This window comes from Asparagus officinalis, chromosome 4 (genome assembly GCF_001876935.1).
Source record: "Asparagus officinalis chromosome 4, Aspof.V1, whole genome shotgun sequence".
Lineage (NCBI taxonomy): Eukaryota > Viridiplantae > Streptophyta > Magnoliopsida > Asparagales > Asparagaceae > Asparagus > Asparagus officinalis.
The window spans coordinates 111088487-111104392 of NC_033797.1; the positions used below are offsets into that span (position 1 = coordinate 111088487).

General features: G+C 34.0%; 1 protein-coding gene across 1 annotated transcript; it reads right to left on the minus strand.

Moving 5' to 3' along the window:
• Positions 216 to 11075, minus strand: LOC109837963 (replication factor C subunit 2). Its single transcript, XM_020406356.1, is given in 12 exon segments — positions 216 to 711; positions 1112 to 1195; positions 1294 to 1419; positions 6872 to 6931; positions 7141 to 7203; positions 7296 to 7416; positions 7516 to 7589; positions 7713 to 7779; positions 7874 to 7969; positions 10547 to 10659; positions 10751 to 10829; positions 10935 to 11075. Coding segments are annotated over 12 exon segments (1029 nt in total). The 5' UTR covers positions 10979 to 11075; the 3' UTR covers positions 216 to 609.

A 15906-nucleotide genomic window follows, 5' to 3' on the forward strand; every position in this document is an offset into this window, starting at 1 on the left:
TTCTGAATAGTTCGATATTTATTGGTAATGCTCTTTAACATCCTCACTCCTCATAATGCTAATGTACCAATGATGAGAAACTTAAGTAGTATCATTAATTAACGTATGTTTCATTGATTATGTAGTATCAATCACATTTATAATATCTTACAGAAGAACCTTGAAAAGAAAGAGAAATTTACATGTTTTAACACAATTTAGTTTGCAGCACCATGAAACAAAAGAACACAGTCACCATAGGTTTCCTTCTTTTTCTCATGCTGCTAGTGGACAATCCAAGAAACAAAGCATAGGAAAAGGTACAATATAAGTTAAATTAAAAATACATTAATTGATGTCTAAGCTTGCTGCCTTAGCCTGTAACTAAAACAAAGATAAGATCCAAATTCACAAGCATAAAGCAAAGCAATGCATAAAACATTTCTTCAGTTACTAATCCAAACTACTCATATAAATAGGTAGGCAGAAGACATATTTTCAACAACAATCAACAGTACAGGTTTGATCGTTACACAGTTAGTAAGATAGCCAAGGCCCTATTTTAGTCATCAGCCATAACCAGATCAAGCACTAACGATGGGCTCCAATTCCCACTGGTTCTGATACCAACTAATCAAATTTCAACTCTTCTGGCATGTTAGAGAGGGCTTTCATCGTATTACTGGCAACATCCAATAGCTGCAGATATTCATCGGCGCCATCAACCAGACACTGAGGATTCATAGGTAACCACCATAAGAGAAGCATCACAACGAACCGTGTCATGGGGAAAATGCATGGAATATAGGATAAACTAAAGCCCTTTAGGCGTATGTTTGTACAAAATACATTTCCCAGAGGTAAGGATGCAATTGTATAGTTTCAACTACTAGTCGTGCCTGGTTTAGTTGCATTGATACATTTTCATATTTGTTCAGATAAGAGTCAAATTCAACAGAGGACAATTTCAAGACTTCAATGTTTAACCAGATCTAAGAAATTAGAAGCTGATTCTGAGTCCAAACAATATCAAACCAAAACTACCATAATTTGTTAAAAGTTTTATAGTTCAATTCAGCTGTATTTAACTAGTGCTAATCGAATGTGCCATAATGTAAGACTAACAACAAACCTTGTCCGCTTCGCCCAATCTCTTGCAAATTCTGGCTTTCTGTTCATCTGATATATCATCTGCATTCACTACCACTTCGAACAACTGCACTACAAAGCACGGAATTAACTTGAAAGCCAACAAGCTAGCATTTAAATTAAGGTGTATGCAGCAAAGAAAAACTGAGAGAAGGGTGATAGGACCTGATTGAGCATTTGAGAAACTGGATATCCTTCTGATATTATATTATTGACTTCTTTATTTGCTTGGTCGAATTGACCACTTTTACAAGCTGCAAAGAGAGCCTGAACAGCATCTTGAGGAATAACCTGATGAACACACCTAGAATATTAGCAAAGGGTATCTGAACAAAAAACAGCTGTAATAAATAAATAAATCAATTAATAACAAGATATAATATCATTGCTCCAACATCCAAGTCTTCAGGAAGGGTAGACTCTGAAACATAATTCAATTTGCTTACTGAGAAGGCGTAATAAAGATTTTCAAATCAATCTGAATGTTCTAGCCACTAGAACTATAGAAAGGAAGTGGCTTCAGGAAACATACAAGACAAGCAAAAAACCTACTTATTGATTATGCAGATTAAGCTCATTCAAGCAAAGACAAGCATTGAAGTGAGATACATCCAGGCTTTTAAGATTAGCTCTTAGAAACTTTGAGACAAGTTTACCTAAGATATTAGTTATTAGAACTTTTTTAGACAATGCCACGTTAAAATATTTTACAGTTAAATCAAAAGCTATTTTGTTGTTCATTTTCTTTAGTTAGTCTCTGTATTTTGGTTAGAGAGGTATATTTTTAGGCTTATGAGATTTATAGTTGCAGGATATCATTTTGAGAATGCTAGACTAGATTATACAGTATAACATATGTGAATGTGGTCTAATTCAAGTGGTTTATGTAATTTTATATGAATCAAGTATCTTGTATGAATATTAAGGAGCTGGACATGGATATTACTGTGCATGGTTACAAGTTAGGTACTGCATTTTCTTCAAATCACACCACCTAGTTACACTGATTGTTGGTAACAGCCTACAGCGGAAAGAAGTGACGCGATTGGTAGTCTTTTTGCTTCCGTTTGGGCTTCAGTTATATTGGGTTTCCTAAACATTAGGCCTAACACTTCTTCTTTTAGACATCATTAACACCATAGATTATATTCTGTATGACAGACTACTTAGTGGATCTATTAAATTAAAAAAAACTCATTATTAAAGCAGGAAAAACACTCAAAAGGCCAATCTCAAAGACACCACTTTAGTTGAAACAAGCCAGTGGCCACTATGCTTCATCTAAACATTGTCATAAAAATCCTCTAGCGCACTTTAAAAACTTGAAATTCTTACTTTGACGGTTTGACCCACTTTCTAGCATGCTAATGTGGGCTAAAAACTGTGTTTGATCCTTCATAAACTTATTTTGCATGACTCTTCTTATTTAAAACCATCTGTTTATAAAGTTAAATCCTCCAATTTACTGACAATGCATGGTCTTAGCGCAACGAACATATATGTTAATTAGAAGATGATCTTGCAACAAGCAAAGTTTGCACAAGTCTTCAGAAGGCTATTTTTAATTATTTTCTTGTAAAACTCTATCCCGTTCTTTTTCTAGATTTACTAAATTGTTATATTATGTTTTTTTCTTGATTCTTATCAGCACTACTCTGTTAAAAAAATGGAAGGGTAGTGCAAAGTGAAGGAATGAGCTTTTATTCCCTAAACGTGGTGAACAATTGGAGGTGATTTGGGCAAAAGTTAGGGGTAATTAATCATTTTTTCACTACCATTTATTGATGTGGGCCCATGCGCTCCCCTCCCTCCCTCCTCTCTCTCTCTCTCTCTCTCTCTCTCTCTCTCTCTCTCTCTCTCTCTCTCTCTCTCTCTCTCTCTCGATCTCTCTCGATCTCTCCCTCTCTCCCTCTCTCTCTCGCTCGCTCGAGTATGTTAATAGAAGTTTACATATTAATGACAGCTTTTATTTCTTTATTTTAAAATTAATATACTATGACATTACAATTGATAATTAAAAAAATAGACAAAACAGAAAATAAATTATTTTATTTATAACCACTAGTACTCAATAAAACTATTATCTAATATCTAAAGATGAATTTCATTTCTCTTATTAAAATGAAGGACAAAATGGTGATATTTTAGATCATCAAACTTTAAGAAAGTAACAAATATATTCTAAAATAAATTCTAAATAAATTAATACATTACACCTCTATCTACAGTTATACACTTATTTTATAATTATTTTATTATTTTTTTCAAGTCCAATATGCACCCGCATCTTTTTACTATAATTAAACTCCATAAATACACATTGAATTGTTTGGATATAAATTTGCACATGCTCTGATGCTAGTATGGATAATGATTGTTATTTTCACTCTTTAAATTTGTATATTATTACTCTGAAGCTTGCGTGAATACTTGGTACTTAGCTAATGGAACTCATTCAAAAAAGACTCGTATATTTTATACTTCTTGTTTTATTTCTTAAAAAATCACTAATTCCATGCTTCCATGCTTATCTTATTTTGCATTCACATGTTTATATTTAGCAAACAACATAACATGTTTGGTATCTACATATACCTTCTTGATCCATGTGATGAACATTTGTAATTCTTCTGTGATATTTTTATTAGTGTATTGAATAACCAAATCCTAGTGAATAAGTTAATGTCATTGACTCCTACAATTATCTTCTTATATAATGATAACATTTTGTAATCTTTTTTTTTTGTTATACTTCAAATGTTATTTATCGTTGCTTAAAAATTGAACCATCAAAAGGTTATCTTGCTTTATTTTACAGTTTCCACAACTCACAAATTTCTATTTCCTATTTGTTATTTATTAAAAATCCGAGGTACTTTTCTCACTAAGTCATGCTCTACATTGCATGGAAATGGGTAAGGGTACTGGTACAGGTATAGGTACCGATGTGAGTAAGGGACACGGCAAACTTGTAATAGGTAAAGTGTGGGGACACGACTATACGACTAAATACATATATTGAAATTAATAAGTTACATGAAATCACTATTGTTTAACTAGGACAAGTATTTTAAGTTAAAGCATGCATTATAGAATTGAGCACACGTTCGGACAAATGTATCTTCAAGGAGTTCACGGAAGTTTTGTTGCGGATGCGGGTACAAGTAGGTGGTGGGTGTGGATGCGTGTACGTGTACGACTTGATAGAAGTACCCAAGTAACATAGTTCATGCTAATTCCTAAGCCATACCCAGCCCCTGCTCTCTACTTGTTTTCTACAACATTTAATAACTTCTTACTTCTTAGCCATCTTTGTTTTTACTGTGTGAATAATACATGTATGCATCTGAACTACGTTGCAGGTAACTGCTTTAGACTGCAGATATTTTACATGAATTATAGTTAATATGTAATGTATCAGTTTATGAACTTTATGCTTTCAGCATAGTTATAGTTAGTTTTCGCTTAAAGAGTACCACCTTAATAAAATTCGTAGAATACCTTGAAAAATTACACCCCTTACCGATGAGTTAATGTGTACCAGAAATGCATTTTGAGAAGAGCAATATAGGAATTAGTCAAAGATAATATTCTCAAAAAATGAAATTTATGGAACTATGTTGAAAGTACACATGTAAACTGCCAGCATCAAGGTGTATCTTAGCAATAGTTAAACAACAACTCCATGCTCATACACTTTCAGTTAAACAACTTATTGTATCGGCTTATAATGTAGACAGTGTATCTTAGCAATAGTTTAACTTTATACAAGTAGTCATTAAAATTCCACCAGCGCAAAACCCAGGTGGTTCAGAGTCACCCTCTGGATTCAAACCCGATGCAAGTAAATAGTGCAACAAGGCAGCCACTAGGAACAAGAATTATTTTCGATAAATGAGTAGTTAATAATTGAATATGGAATTTTTTGCAAATTTGAGTTCCTTATCGCTTAGTCATGATTCATGAATTAGGTGACTCTGAAATTGCTTTAATTGGAGAGGTTATCCTATAGTGGGTTAGAGATAAGGATAAGTTGTAAATAGAGTTCTAACTTGTTGTGAAATCAGAGTGGATAAATGATTCTTTTATTACAGTTACTTTTTCATGTGATGCAATTTAGCTCTGTAGTTATCTTTACTTTGATTTTAGAGTTATTTGTTGTTGAAAAATTCTTTGCTATTATGCTTACTATTAATGCGGCAAATCTCCATAACATCCATGTCAGTATACATCAACACGCATATTGGATTTCACTACAATCACATGCATAATTCATTAAGATTTCATTGATTTTACTACAAGTTCATATGATAGTGTTTGGCAATCTCTTTTCAGTGTGTCCAGGAGCAGTTAGCTTCTTTATTTCAATCTGATTTACCACAAAGTAGAAACCACCAAATCAAGTAACATAGGGAATACTTGGTGTCTAAATCCATCCCAAGCGCTGCTAATGTGTACAAAGTATCTCTTTCGAAATTCTCCTATAAAGATACTAATAGCAGGTGAACTCATATTGGACAAAGTGGAAAGGAAGGAAATGGTGGGGAGATTCAGCAAGGTGCTAATTGAACAACCATAGCATCTGAAAAGTCAACGCTTATGTACGCCATACACCTGACTTGATATCAGCAAAATGCTATCTCCAATTACTTGTGTGCTTGAGAGAGCTAAATATTCCCCTCACTGATGCAGATTACCACCCGAACCATACAACTATACAAGAAAATTACCACCTACCATAAGGTTCTCCAACTCAAGTTTTTTCCCCGGTTGTTCCACTTGCAAACTAAGCCTAAAGAGATCAACACAGTACAATGTTAGTTATCCCCTCTACCTGTATTCAGAATCTGGATCGATCTGGGAATAATAGTGTACTCAGAACATTGACCTACGGACCAAATCTCAAGCATCCTGCTCTGTTATTGGCTAGTATGCGGCAACTATTGATGGGATGCTTTGTTGCGTTTCTTATTCTTCACCAACCAATAGGACAAGGCCATAGAATAATGGTTTCATGAGCATTTTCCATCTCAAAATGGATTGCATTGGATTTTACGACTAGACGCAATCCTATTCACAAGAACAAAATGATCAAAAATGGATTATCCTAACCCGATTAGCTACAAATTTAATTATGTGGGTACTAAAAACCAACATGCATTAACTTCATAAGTGCTTAGTACATGACAATCTCCTTTATCTAGTTTGTAGAACAAAGTCCAACATAAGTTTAATAGAGTTGCCAACATGTAATCTTACACAGGAATAGGACGTCTGGAAGGAAATATAATAAAAATAATACAGCAAGAACCATATTTACATAAAAATGTAGCCATTTTTTCCACCCACCCCCCCACAAAAAAAAACAAAAACAAAAAAAAAGGGTGTAGATGAGGGAAGGGGAGGAGAATTGATCATAAAAGATGCTTGGTCCTCTATCATTTTGGTCAATGACTGGGATTGGATTATAAAACCCTTCTTTTTCCTTCCCTTTCCTTTATTTGAGCTCCCAAACATGATGAAATAAGTTTTCTTCCATACCCTTCACTAAACTCCCAAAGAATATATTTATTTTGTCTCTCCTTGTCTACCTTCCTTTTCCCTATTTTATCTTCCCTTTCCTATTTTAGTTGGAAGATTTTGTCGGTACATCTTTAAAACAATATTTAATAACAGCATGCTCAAAGAACGTCTAAAAACAAAACATAAAGAAGTTCCAAGAGCATAGATGTCAAACACGTACCCCAGAAACACTAATTAGGTCCTTGGCTGAAATGGAGGACCCGAACAAGCGAGCAGCACTCTGAAAACATGGAAGGAAACCATTTCACAGTTATTCATGCACCTCTGAGATTAACTACTTAAACATCTTATGAGAGACTGCACACATGCAGAATGCTCTTTGAAAAATGAAAGGAGAAAAGGTTGCAGTGAAGCGAGGAGTGGGCATAAGAGTACATGACACCAAACTTCTTGACCTTAGAAGATAATTGTTGTTCTAGAGATTAGCACCTGCAGGTATGTTATAGCACGACGAAGATCTCCCTCAGAAATGGAGCTCAATGTGGATAAAGCCTGGGTTAATGCACAAACAAACAAAGTTTAAAATTTAATATGATGCTAATGAAAGCTGGCTCTATTGATCTATTGAGTATGTATAACCAAACCTCTGAGTCAAGATTGAGGCCCTCTTCTTTACAAATGTGCAAAATGCGGTTGTACATAATTTCTTCAGAAAGAGACTTGAAGCGAAACTTTGCACATCTGGAGGCAAGTGGCTCTATGATCCTATGTGATAAAAAGGTCAATATTATTTGTTGAAATTTGAACAGTATAGAGATGTGATCTGTTTGAAGTCTGCAGTAATGAACAGAAAGAGAGAATTACCTGCTAATGTAATTGCAAATGAAGAAGAATCTTGTGACTTTAGAGTAAGTTTCCATAGTTCGTCTCAAGGCATTCTGTTCAGCAGAGAAATGTATAGCACCAAGATTTAGACTATGTCATGTGTAGTTTGCATGAGTGTATACGCATGCATGTACACATAATACTGTGCAAAGGTTTGGCTAAGTAATTGCACTCACCTGAGCATCTTCAGTCATCGAATCAGCCTCATCTAATATTATGATTTTGTACGGCGGGCAAGGATATCTATGTAACACACACAAATATGCAAAGTGATAAAAAAAATGATTACAGTATTAGGAAGTTGGCCTGTTAAATTCAATTTAAATCAGGGATGTACCCTGGACGAGTCCCAGTACCAACTGCAACAGCGGCAAAATCCTTAATCTTAGTCCGCACAACATTGATGCCTCGATCATCACTTGCGTTAGAAACTCTTACTTCATTGGACAATGTGATAGGCACAGTCATAAGAATGAAAGTCACAGTTGAAATAGCATGCAGCTCTTCCTTTAGCAATAACAGCCTCAAAACAGAGAAGCGATAAATTACAAGGAAAGCATGTTAACAAAAATTTAAGTAACTTCACACAGAATAACAAGATTTTCTTGATATTGAGAACTTAGGGCATCTCCAACCATACCCTCCAAATTTCACCCTCCAAATTGGAATATTCTAGGAATATTCCAATTTGGAGGGTTGCTCCAACCCACACTCTCCAAATGTTTTTCTTTTTATTTTTTTATCAAAAAATCCATATAAATTAAATAATGTTGGATATAGTTTATGTTAATAATTTTATTGTTAATAATTTATTTGGAAAAAAAATTTATAACATTATAAAGGTATCGATGAGAGCTTTAAAATGAACCCAATATTAATACTGCAATACAACATATTAAATAGATCCCCGTATTTAAAATTTCATGTCTGATACTTATTTATTTAATTTAAAAATTAATAATTTTATAATAATACTAAAATAAATTAATCTTAGTTTCATTTTAAAGATCTCAATGAGCCCTTTCCAAATATATAATGATTTCAAATATTAGATTAATAATTTTTTAACTATATTTATTTTAAATTAAACATCTAATTTAAATTACTAAGAAGGATGGTAAAGTGGTAATTTTTAAGAAATCAAATAGTTAAAAATGGCAAAATTGTAATTAATAAACCATGAATAGTGTTATGAAGAGACCCTCCATTTTTTTTCCTCACCCTCCAAATTTGGAGGGTTAAATTTGGAGATCTCCAAATTTGGAGAGTGGTTGGAGAGGTTCCACTCTCCAAATTTGGAGATTTTGGAGATATAGAGGCCGGTTGGAGATGGTCTTAACATAGTATATAAAAGTCACTGGAGGCCATTCACTGTATTAACTGGAGTGACTAGGTTGGCCTAAATTTTGGATGTTATTCATATCACTACTAAATTTCGGTGTTAACAGGTTTTAAATGCTGGTGAAGCTATACAAACCTATTTCACCTAGAACGTCTGCCTCCTAAATTAGCAAATACATTTAAAGTCATGTGTCACCAATTATTCAATAGTCTTTGACCCAAGCCAACCAATTATCAGACTATACAACAGCTGATTAGTGAATTGGTGCAACATCTTTTGAAATGTGAAACATCAATATGACCATAGCTTGAGGATATTTTCCCGACAAACAAGTAATTGAGTGATATGCTTAAGTTTTAAATGAACAGAGCATTATATAACTTCTAAAATGATCAAATATTTGTTATATATAATTAAGGCTAGACTTGTGATAAGTGACGACGTAATCATATCATCATCTACATCAAACTCTTAACTCCAATTTTGAGGATTTCTCCCCGAGAAACCAGTTCAACAGTGACGCTGAAAGCCTAGACTTTAATAAATGTGGCATTATATACATTTGACCTTTTGTTCAATCATTCATCCATATCTACTAGGGGCTAAAGTTAAACCTGTGGCTGCAGGAATTATACGATCATCTGGCATGAAAGTTTTCGAGGATATCCTTTCCTCAGGAAACAGTTTTGAAGTAATGCTAAAAAACTAATTTCTAAATTCACATGGTACTATTATATACCTTCGATTGTCATATCCAATTTAAACTAATTGAGTGAATTATATCATCATCTAACATCAAATTTATTATTTCCAAGAAAAGCCTAATCTTTCAATCTGAAATGACAGATTTAGCATCTGTATACAAACTAGCAATGCTATGTTGGTGATTAAACCCATAATATCATGTGGAATTTTCCCTACCATAGTTGAACAGAATTTTTTTTTTAGGATGAAGAGAATAATTACTAAAATACTTTTAACCAAAATCCCGTACTAGTTTCCGACAACCATGCCAAATGCTTTCTCACAATTCAATACAAGTCTGCAGAAGTCTCTGTTTGCTCGTGCCAACACCTCCAACTTGAATCTCTACTTCTACACTGATGTTCAAATTACCTCCTAGCAAATGCCCAGTAGCTCTGAATCTATTAACTTCAATCCAAGTGAAATTTATGCAACAAAATGATTATAAATTAATCACGTGCTAGACGGAAGATGCTAGGTGCAGATCCTACATTGTAGAAAATAACTTTCCGTCTGTAGAAGTTTCTGTGTCGAAGTAAAGAAAAAGAGAAGTTTACCGCTCGTAAGGAACTGCAGATCATGCTTCAGATCTCACTGCCTGGGGTCTATTCGAATTATATTTTATATTTACAAATACAGTCATTTCATGTGTATAGGTTATTTTATTGTTCCTTTACAATTTTTAAGTATTCATAGTTTTCTATTGTTCTTTAGTGATAGTTTTCATTTTACATCGTGTTGAGTTATTTATATTATTAGTTTAGACACCCTACTGACGCTGTCTTGCACTAAGCCCTGAATTCACGAGTAAAATTCAGATTTAGCAAGGTATTTTGGTGGCAGAATAAAAGGTTGGATTTTAACACGAATTTACACTCACATCCAATTAGGGCATCATAAATAGACCGCTGGAGAGGGGAAAACCTAGTGCTTAAAAATTAGGGCTTTTTAAATTACCCGAACAGTTGATGGGCGATGGCGAGGGCTGTGGTGGTCTTTCCTGTTCCCGGCGGACCATAGAACAACATGTGAGGGCACTGCATAAATTTTTTTGAGAAAATAGTGTAAAAAAAACTCGAAATTTGGTAAAAATGTATCGAATCAAACCAAAAAGATACAATCGCATACATTGGCAGTCTCGAGCGTGTTGGTGAGAACGCGGACGACCTCCTCCTGCGACGCCACATCCTTCACCTGCTTCGGTCGGCTACAGAAAAGGGAAGAGGAGGACAACGAGGGTTAGGGTTTAGGAAACGAATCTTAGAGAGCGAGTTAGAGAGAGAGAGAGAGGGAGAGAGAGAGTGGAGGTAACTATTTCTCGACCCATGGCTGAGAGCTTGGAACCAGAGGCGCCATGGCTGCTCCTTCCTTTTTTTCCCGCGCTTTTTATGAGAGAGGGTTTTAGGAGAAGGGAAAGTGTTCGATAAAAAGTCACTGAGGAGACCGCGTTAAATGAAGGCGAAGACAGAAATAATAGCGTGTTAATATATTGATAGAAACTTTTTCCCCATTTTTCCATGTCCTTTTTTTCTTTATTTTCACTTTAATATCCAAAATTTTCACCCATTTCAATTTTAGTTAAAACTTTAAATTTTCTAAAATGTATCATGAACTTTCAACAGGCACCATTAACGAATTATAATTCTCCTCCAACCAATCCGAATTCCTCTTATTTCATACATACTCCTAAATCCGCAAGATTTAAAGGACAATTATTTCAGACTATTTTGCACGGAAATTAAATTACAAAATTAGTGTTTCTATAACCCTCCTAACAGGTTTGGTATTAATAGTTTCTCCGATGACATTGTGGTATAATTGGTATTAAAAGTCCAGCAAATGTGCACTTGGACGTATTTTTTTAGTCGTCGATAAAAATTTGTATTCGTCGATGACGTGTGACCCCGTGTGACCTCACGTTATGTAATCTACTTCTTTATTACTAAAGGAGAACAACAAAACAGCTAATATGAACAGTAACTTAAGATTATAAACAATGAAAAAATTAAATGAATAACCAACCCACGTTCTCCCACGTTCCCCCCATCTCCGGTGCGGTTTTCCCTTTCCCCATTTTCTTTAAATCTCCGCTTTGTCTTCTTCAACTTCAGACATCGCGTTCTGCCTTGAGAACTCAAGCTCCGTTGTGGTTTCCCCTTTCCCCATTTCATCTTCTTCCCTCTTCAACAAATTCCCATATCATCTTCTTCCCTCTTCAACAATCCTGACCTCAATCACATTAGCATCATACTTTGGCTATTATTGACTCAAACCCTAGCAGATCCCACGTCTTCATCATCGATTCAAACCCGAGTAGATCCCAATTCTCTAACCTCGTTGTCGCGCCTCCTAATTCCTCTTCCTCAACCAGCGAATTGGAGAAATTTAACAAGGTTTATCCTTTGTTTCTTATTTTGTTACGAATCCCTAGAATTTTACAAATTCGTTTTTTCTGAAATTGGGATCTGCTCGGGTTATTTGTTTCTTTTTGGTAGTTTTCCCATGTCAACCGCCATTTGATTGTGGTCCTCTTTCTTTGGCACTTATTCAAGTGTGGTTAGCTGTTTTTTCTATTGATTTTTACATTTTATTTTGTCAAACTTGCTTTGTTGTTGAAGTGAATAATCAAATGCTTACTTTTTCTAATTTGTTCCATCATGTTCAGATTGAATGTTCTTTCACTTGAAATTGAGATTGTATTTTAAAACAGGGCAAACTTATCCTACATTGTTGAATGTATTGGCATTACTTTACTAATTAATTTAACCATATCACTTAAAATATTTTTTATTTAATGATTTTCATGAGCGCAAATGTTTAAAAGAAAAAAACATTTAACATTAGCATTTTTCATTATGCTCTATTATATCATTTCATTTGTGTTTAGTTATTAAGGTATTCTAGGTATAACTGTATAAGCGGTGTTTGAGTAGAAATTAGATTGTTAATTATATTTCCAGGTTGGAGCTCAAAAACCACACTGTAATCATGAGAATTTCTTTTGTTCTTTTTTATTACTGTAAATAGGATAGTGAACTCTAAATTTTGATTGCATCGCATAATCTACCAAAGAAAGTGGTTTTCGATAAAAGTAAACAGCGTTTTATGGCCTTTAACTTCTATACAAGCCATTTAAATCAAATGGATTAGAATTAAATTTATAATTTATTAGGTGTGGTATTTTGGGATTTATGACTTAGAATTGGTTGAGCAACTTCACTTCATCTAAACTAGACCTGCATCAATAGTTGGTTGAGCAATTTCACTTCATCTAAACTAGGCCTGCATCAATAGTTGTAATGTAAAGCACTATTCATTATCATTTAAAGTTTGTTCATGGCCGCCAGACTTTTGTTTTTGATGTGTTTACAGAACTTCAATAAATATTTATTGTTAATTTGATCATTCATTACATTATTTTTTTAATCGTAGAACTATTATAAACTTTTGACATTTATGCATAAATTTTCCAGCTATCTAATTTTTGAGCTTGCATCAACATCAACTTTATGGATCATCACGAAGAACTCTATTTTTGTACCATGTTCCTTTAATGAATTGCTTGAATGAGCCTCATTACATCCAATTCATTTAACTATAAAAACAAGAATACTGAATAAAGAAATTTAGATAAAAACCAATACAAAAATGCACCTTCTATTAGTTCATTTATATGTAGCTATATAAAAGTTGATATCATGACGTAGTCTTATCTTTAACTAAACGTTTATTTCACAAAGTCATGAGAAGTATCATACATTATAACATCAGTTCTTCATAATCTAAAGCGTATCCACCCACGACCAAATGAACACGCTATTGAAGAGAAAGACAACATACATTAAAATCCCTAAATTATTTCTTCTATAAAATTTTCTAGAATAGTTATTGAATGTCATTTGTAGTAACCCACTTGGTAATGTACTAATGTTTGTAATTCTGTGAGATTAATTGTCAGGGAAACTTATGAGTCCAAGTGAAATGGTTATTTAAGATGGCAATAATAAATGATACGGACATCTTTATCATAGTTTATGTGCAATGATAATGCATATCATTATAAAAAAAATCCTTTTTTCTTTATTTCAGGCCTGGATTTATCCAAACAACAACCAAAATGACCCTTGAATCTTTTTCTTATGGAAACAAATTTAGCAAAACAATCCTTGATAATGTGTCAGATGCAATGTTGTTGGATTAAGGGCTATTCTTTATCGTGGATTAGTTAAGGGAGTCACTGTCCATAAAGCACTGTGTAGCATTCTCTCTATATGTTAGTAGCATTAGCTTCATCTGTATCATGAAGTAGTTTTTGCCAACAACCTGTAGCATGAAAGTCTCTTTCTCATTATTTGCTATTGAGCTTGATAAGAAAAAACACTGTTATTTGTGTTCCAATATTTATGTTCTACATGGTTTTCTTGTATCAATCTCAGTAATTATGATTTGATTGTTTTCTTCTTTTTTCCTTTATCTTTGATATACCAATTGTTTGTTGTGGATCCTTAAGGATTAAAGTGCTTGAGCATCCCAGTTGATAGACTTTGGTGTCTTGGACCCTTTAAGGGTTGAGGTGCATGAACAAAACATTCATGAACTCAATGATGTTTTTGGTTATTGCTATTTCTATAAGACTGCTTGCTTCTCCTTAAGAGAATTTCAACCCTTAAGAGTCCGTGAGTCACGAGAAGTATCATACATTGTAACACCATTCAGTATTCATGCCCCCCCCCACACACCCCTCTATTATTCCTCCTTAATTGTTTTGATTATAAGTAGTAATGGTTGTCAGGTGGGTTACTATTATGTAATTATTTAGTTTTTTAGGTAATTAATATTGATCTGCACTTCTTAGATACTTTGTGTTACATACTTTTATATTATATAATCATTGAGGAGCGAAATGTACCGATTATGGTACATTGTCTCAAGAATATGTGGCTAGCTATGCCGCCTACTGAGCAGGAGAAGACGAAGAAAGGACAAAGATATAATAATTTTGTTTGAGTATAAAGGCAATTATAAAAGGATGTATTGTGCTTTGCACCATGTTTTGTTAAACTTTTCTCGCAGTAATCATTGTAAATGTAAATGTGTTGAGAAAATAATTGGCATGATATGAAGGTTAACCTCTTGGTTTGGCTTAGTTTTGGTTTTATCATAGAGGGATTCTTAAAATCATACATACCTCAAATGAGCTTGGAAGCAACTTCGTGGATGTAGAGATCTTTAACTTAATACATTCAGCAAAGCAAATCATGGAATACTTACAAAAAAAGAAGTTTGGGAAAAAAGTATTCTGCCTATATGAAGACTTAGAAATTTGCTTATGCCCATCCTCATAGCCAGTACATCTTGGGTTTGCACTCTATTTCTCTGTTTACTTTGAGGTATGATTTCATTTCCTTATTCTTACATTAAATTATAGTTTATTTGTCATTTGTCTATTTTTTAAAGATTGTCATTTCACTATTATATATAAATATGTGCTTTGCACGGATCACCATTAAGTCATTTAATTTAATTTTAGTTTTATTGTTAACTAACTCTCAAAACGTACATATACAAGGCAAAATTACAGTGCGTACTCTATAACCATGATTCTTTGAGTTTTTGTTTAAAGAAGATTATGTCACTAATTAATATATATTTTTGTAGGTACTGTATGTTAATAATATTAGAAGCATTCATTAATTGATTATGTTAGTCATGTTAACACCATTGAATTATATAAACGCATGCTTTTTCTAAGGTTTTTCGGCCTCGCTTTTGATCTTGGCCCCCACTGCTTGCTTCATCCATATTGGCTTTGTCGTTGATGTTGCTATTGCTCGATCTGCCATTGATTGTGACGAAACCCTAGAAATTGAGGAAGGGAGAAGGGAGACTAATCGAATCATACTTTTTCAGACATTTTCGTATTTATATAGTTAATGCTTCTTTTTTGTTTATTTATTAACAAACATGAATGCCATTATTTGCATTACATCTACTCTTTTATTTCTAAAGCAGAATACTTTACTTTGGTAGCAATTGAAGAAATCGCGAAGAATTTTGAAGAAGAACAGGTTTTTGGGATACAGGGATCTGTTTTGGAGCTGTGCGATCGACCGCGGCGCAAGGCCGGTCGACCGCGAACGTGCACAGGCTCATGTATGAGTCTGGATTTGGCACGATCGGCCGCCGCGGTCGACCGCCAGACCCTGTAATGTATTTTTGGGCTCTGTCGTTTGTCGCGGTCGACCGCCAGACCATGTAGGAGTTTTTCCAGGTTCTATCGTTGG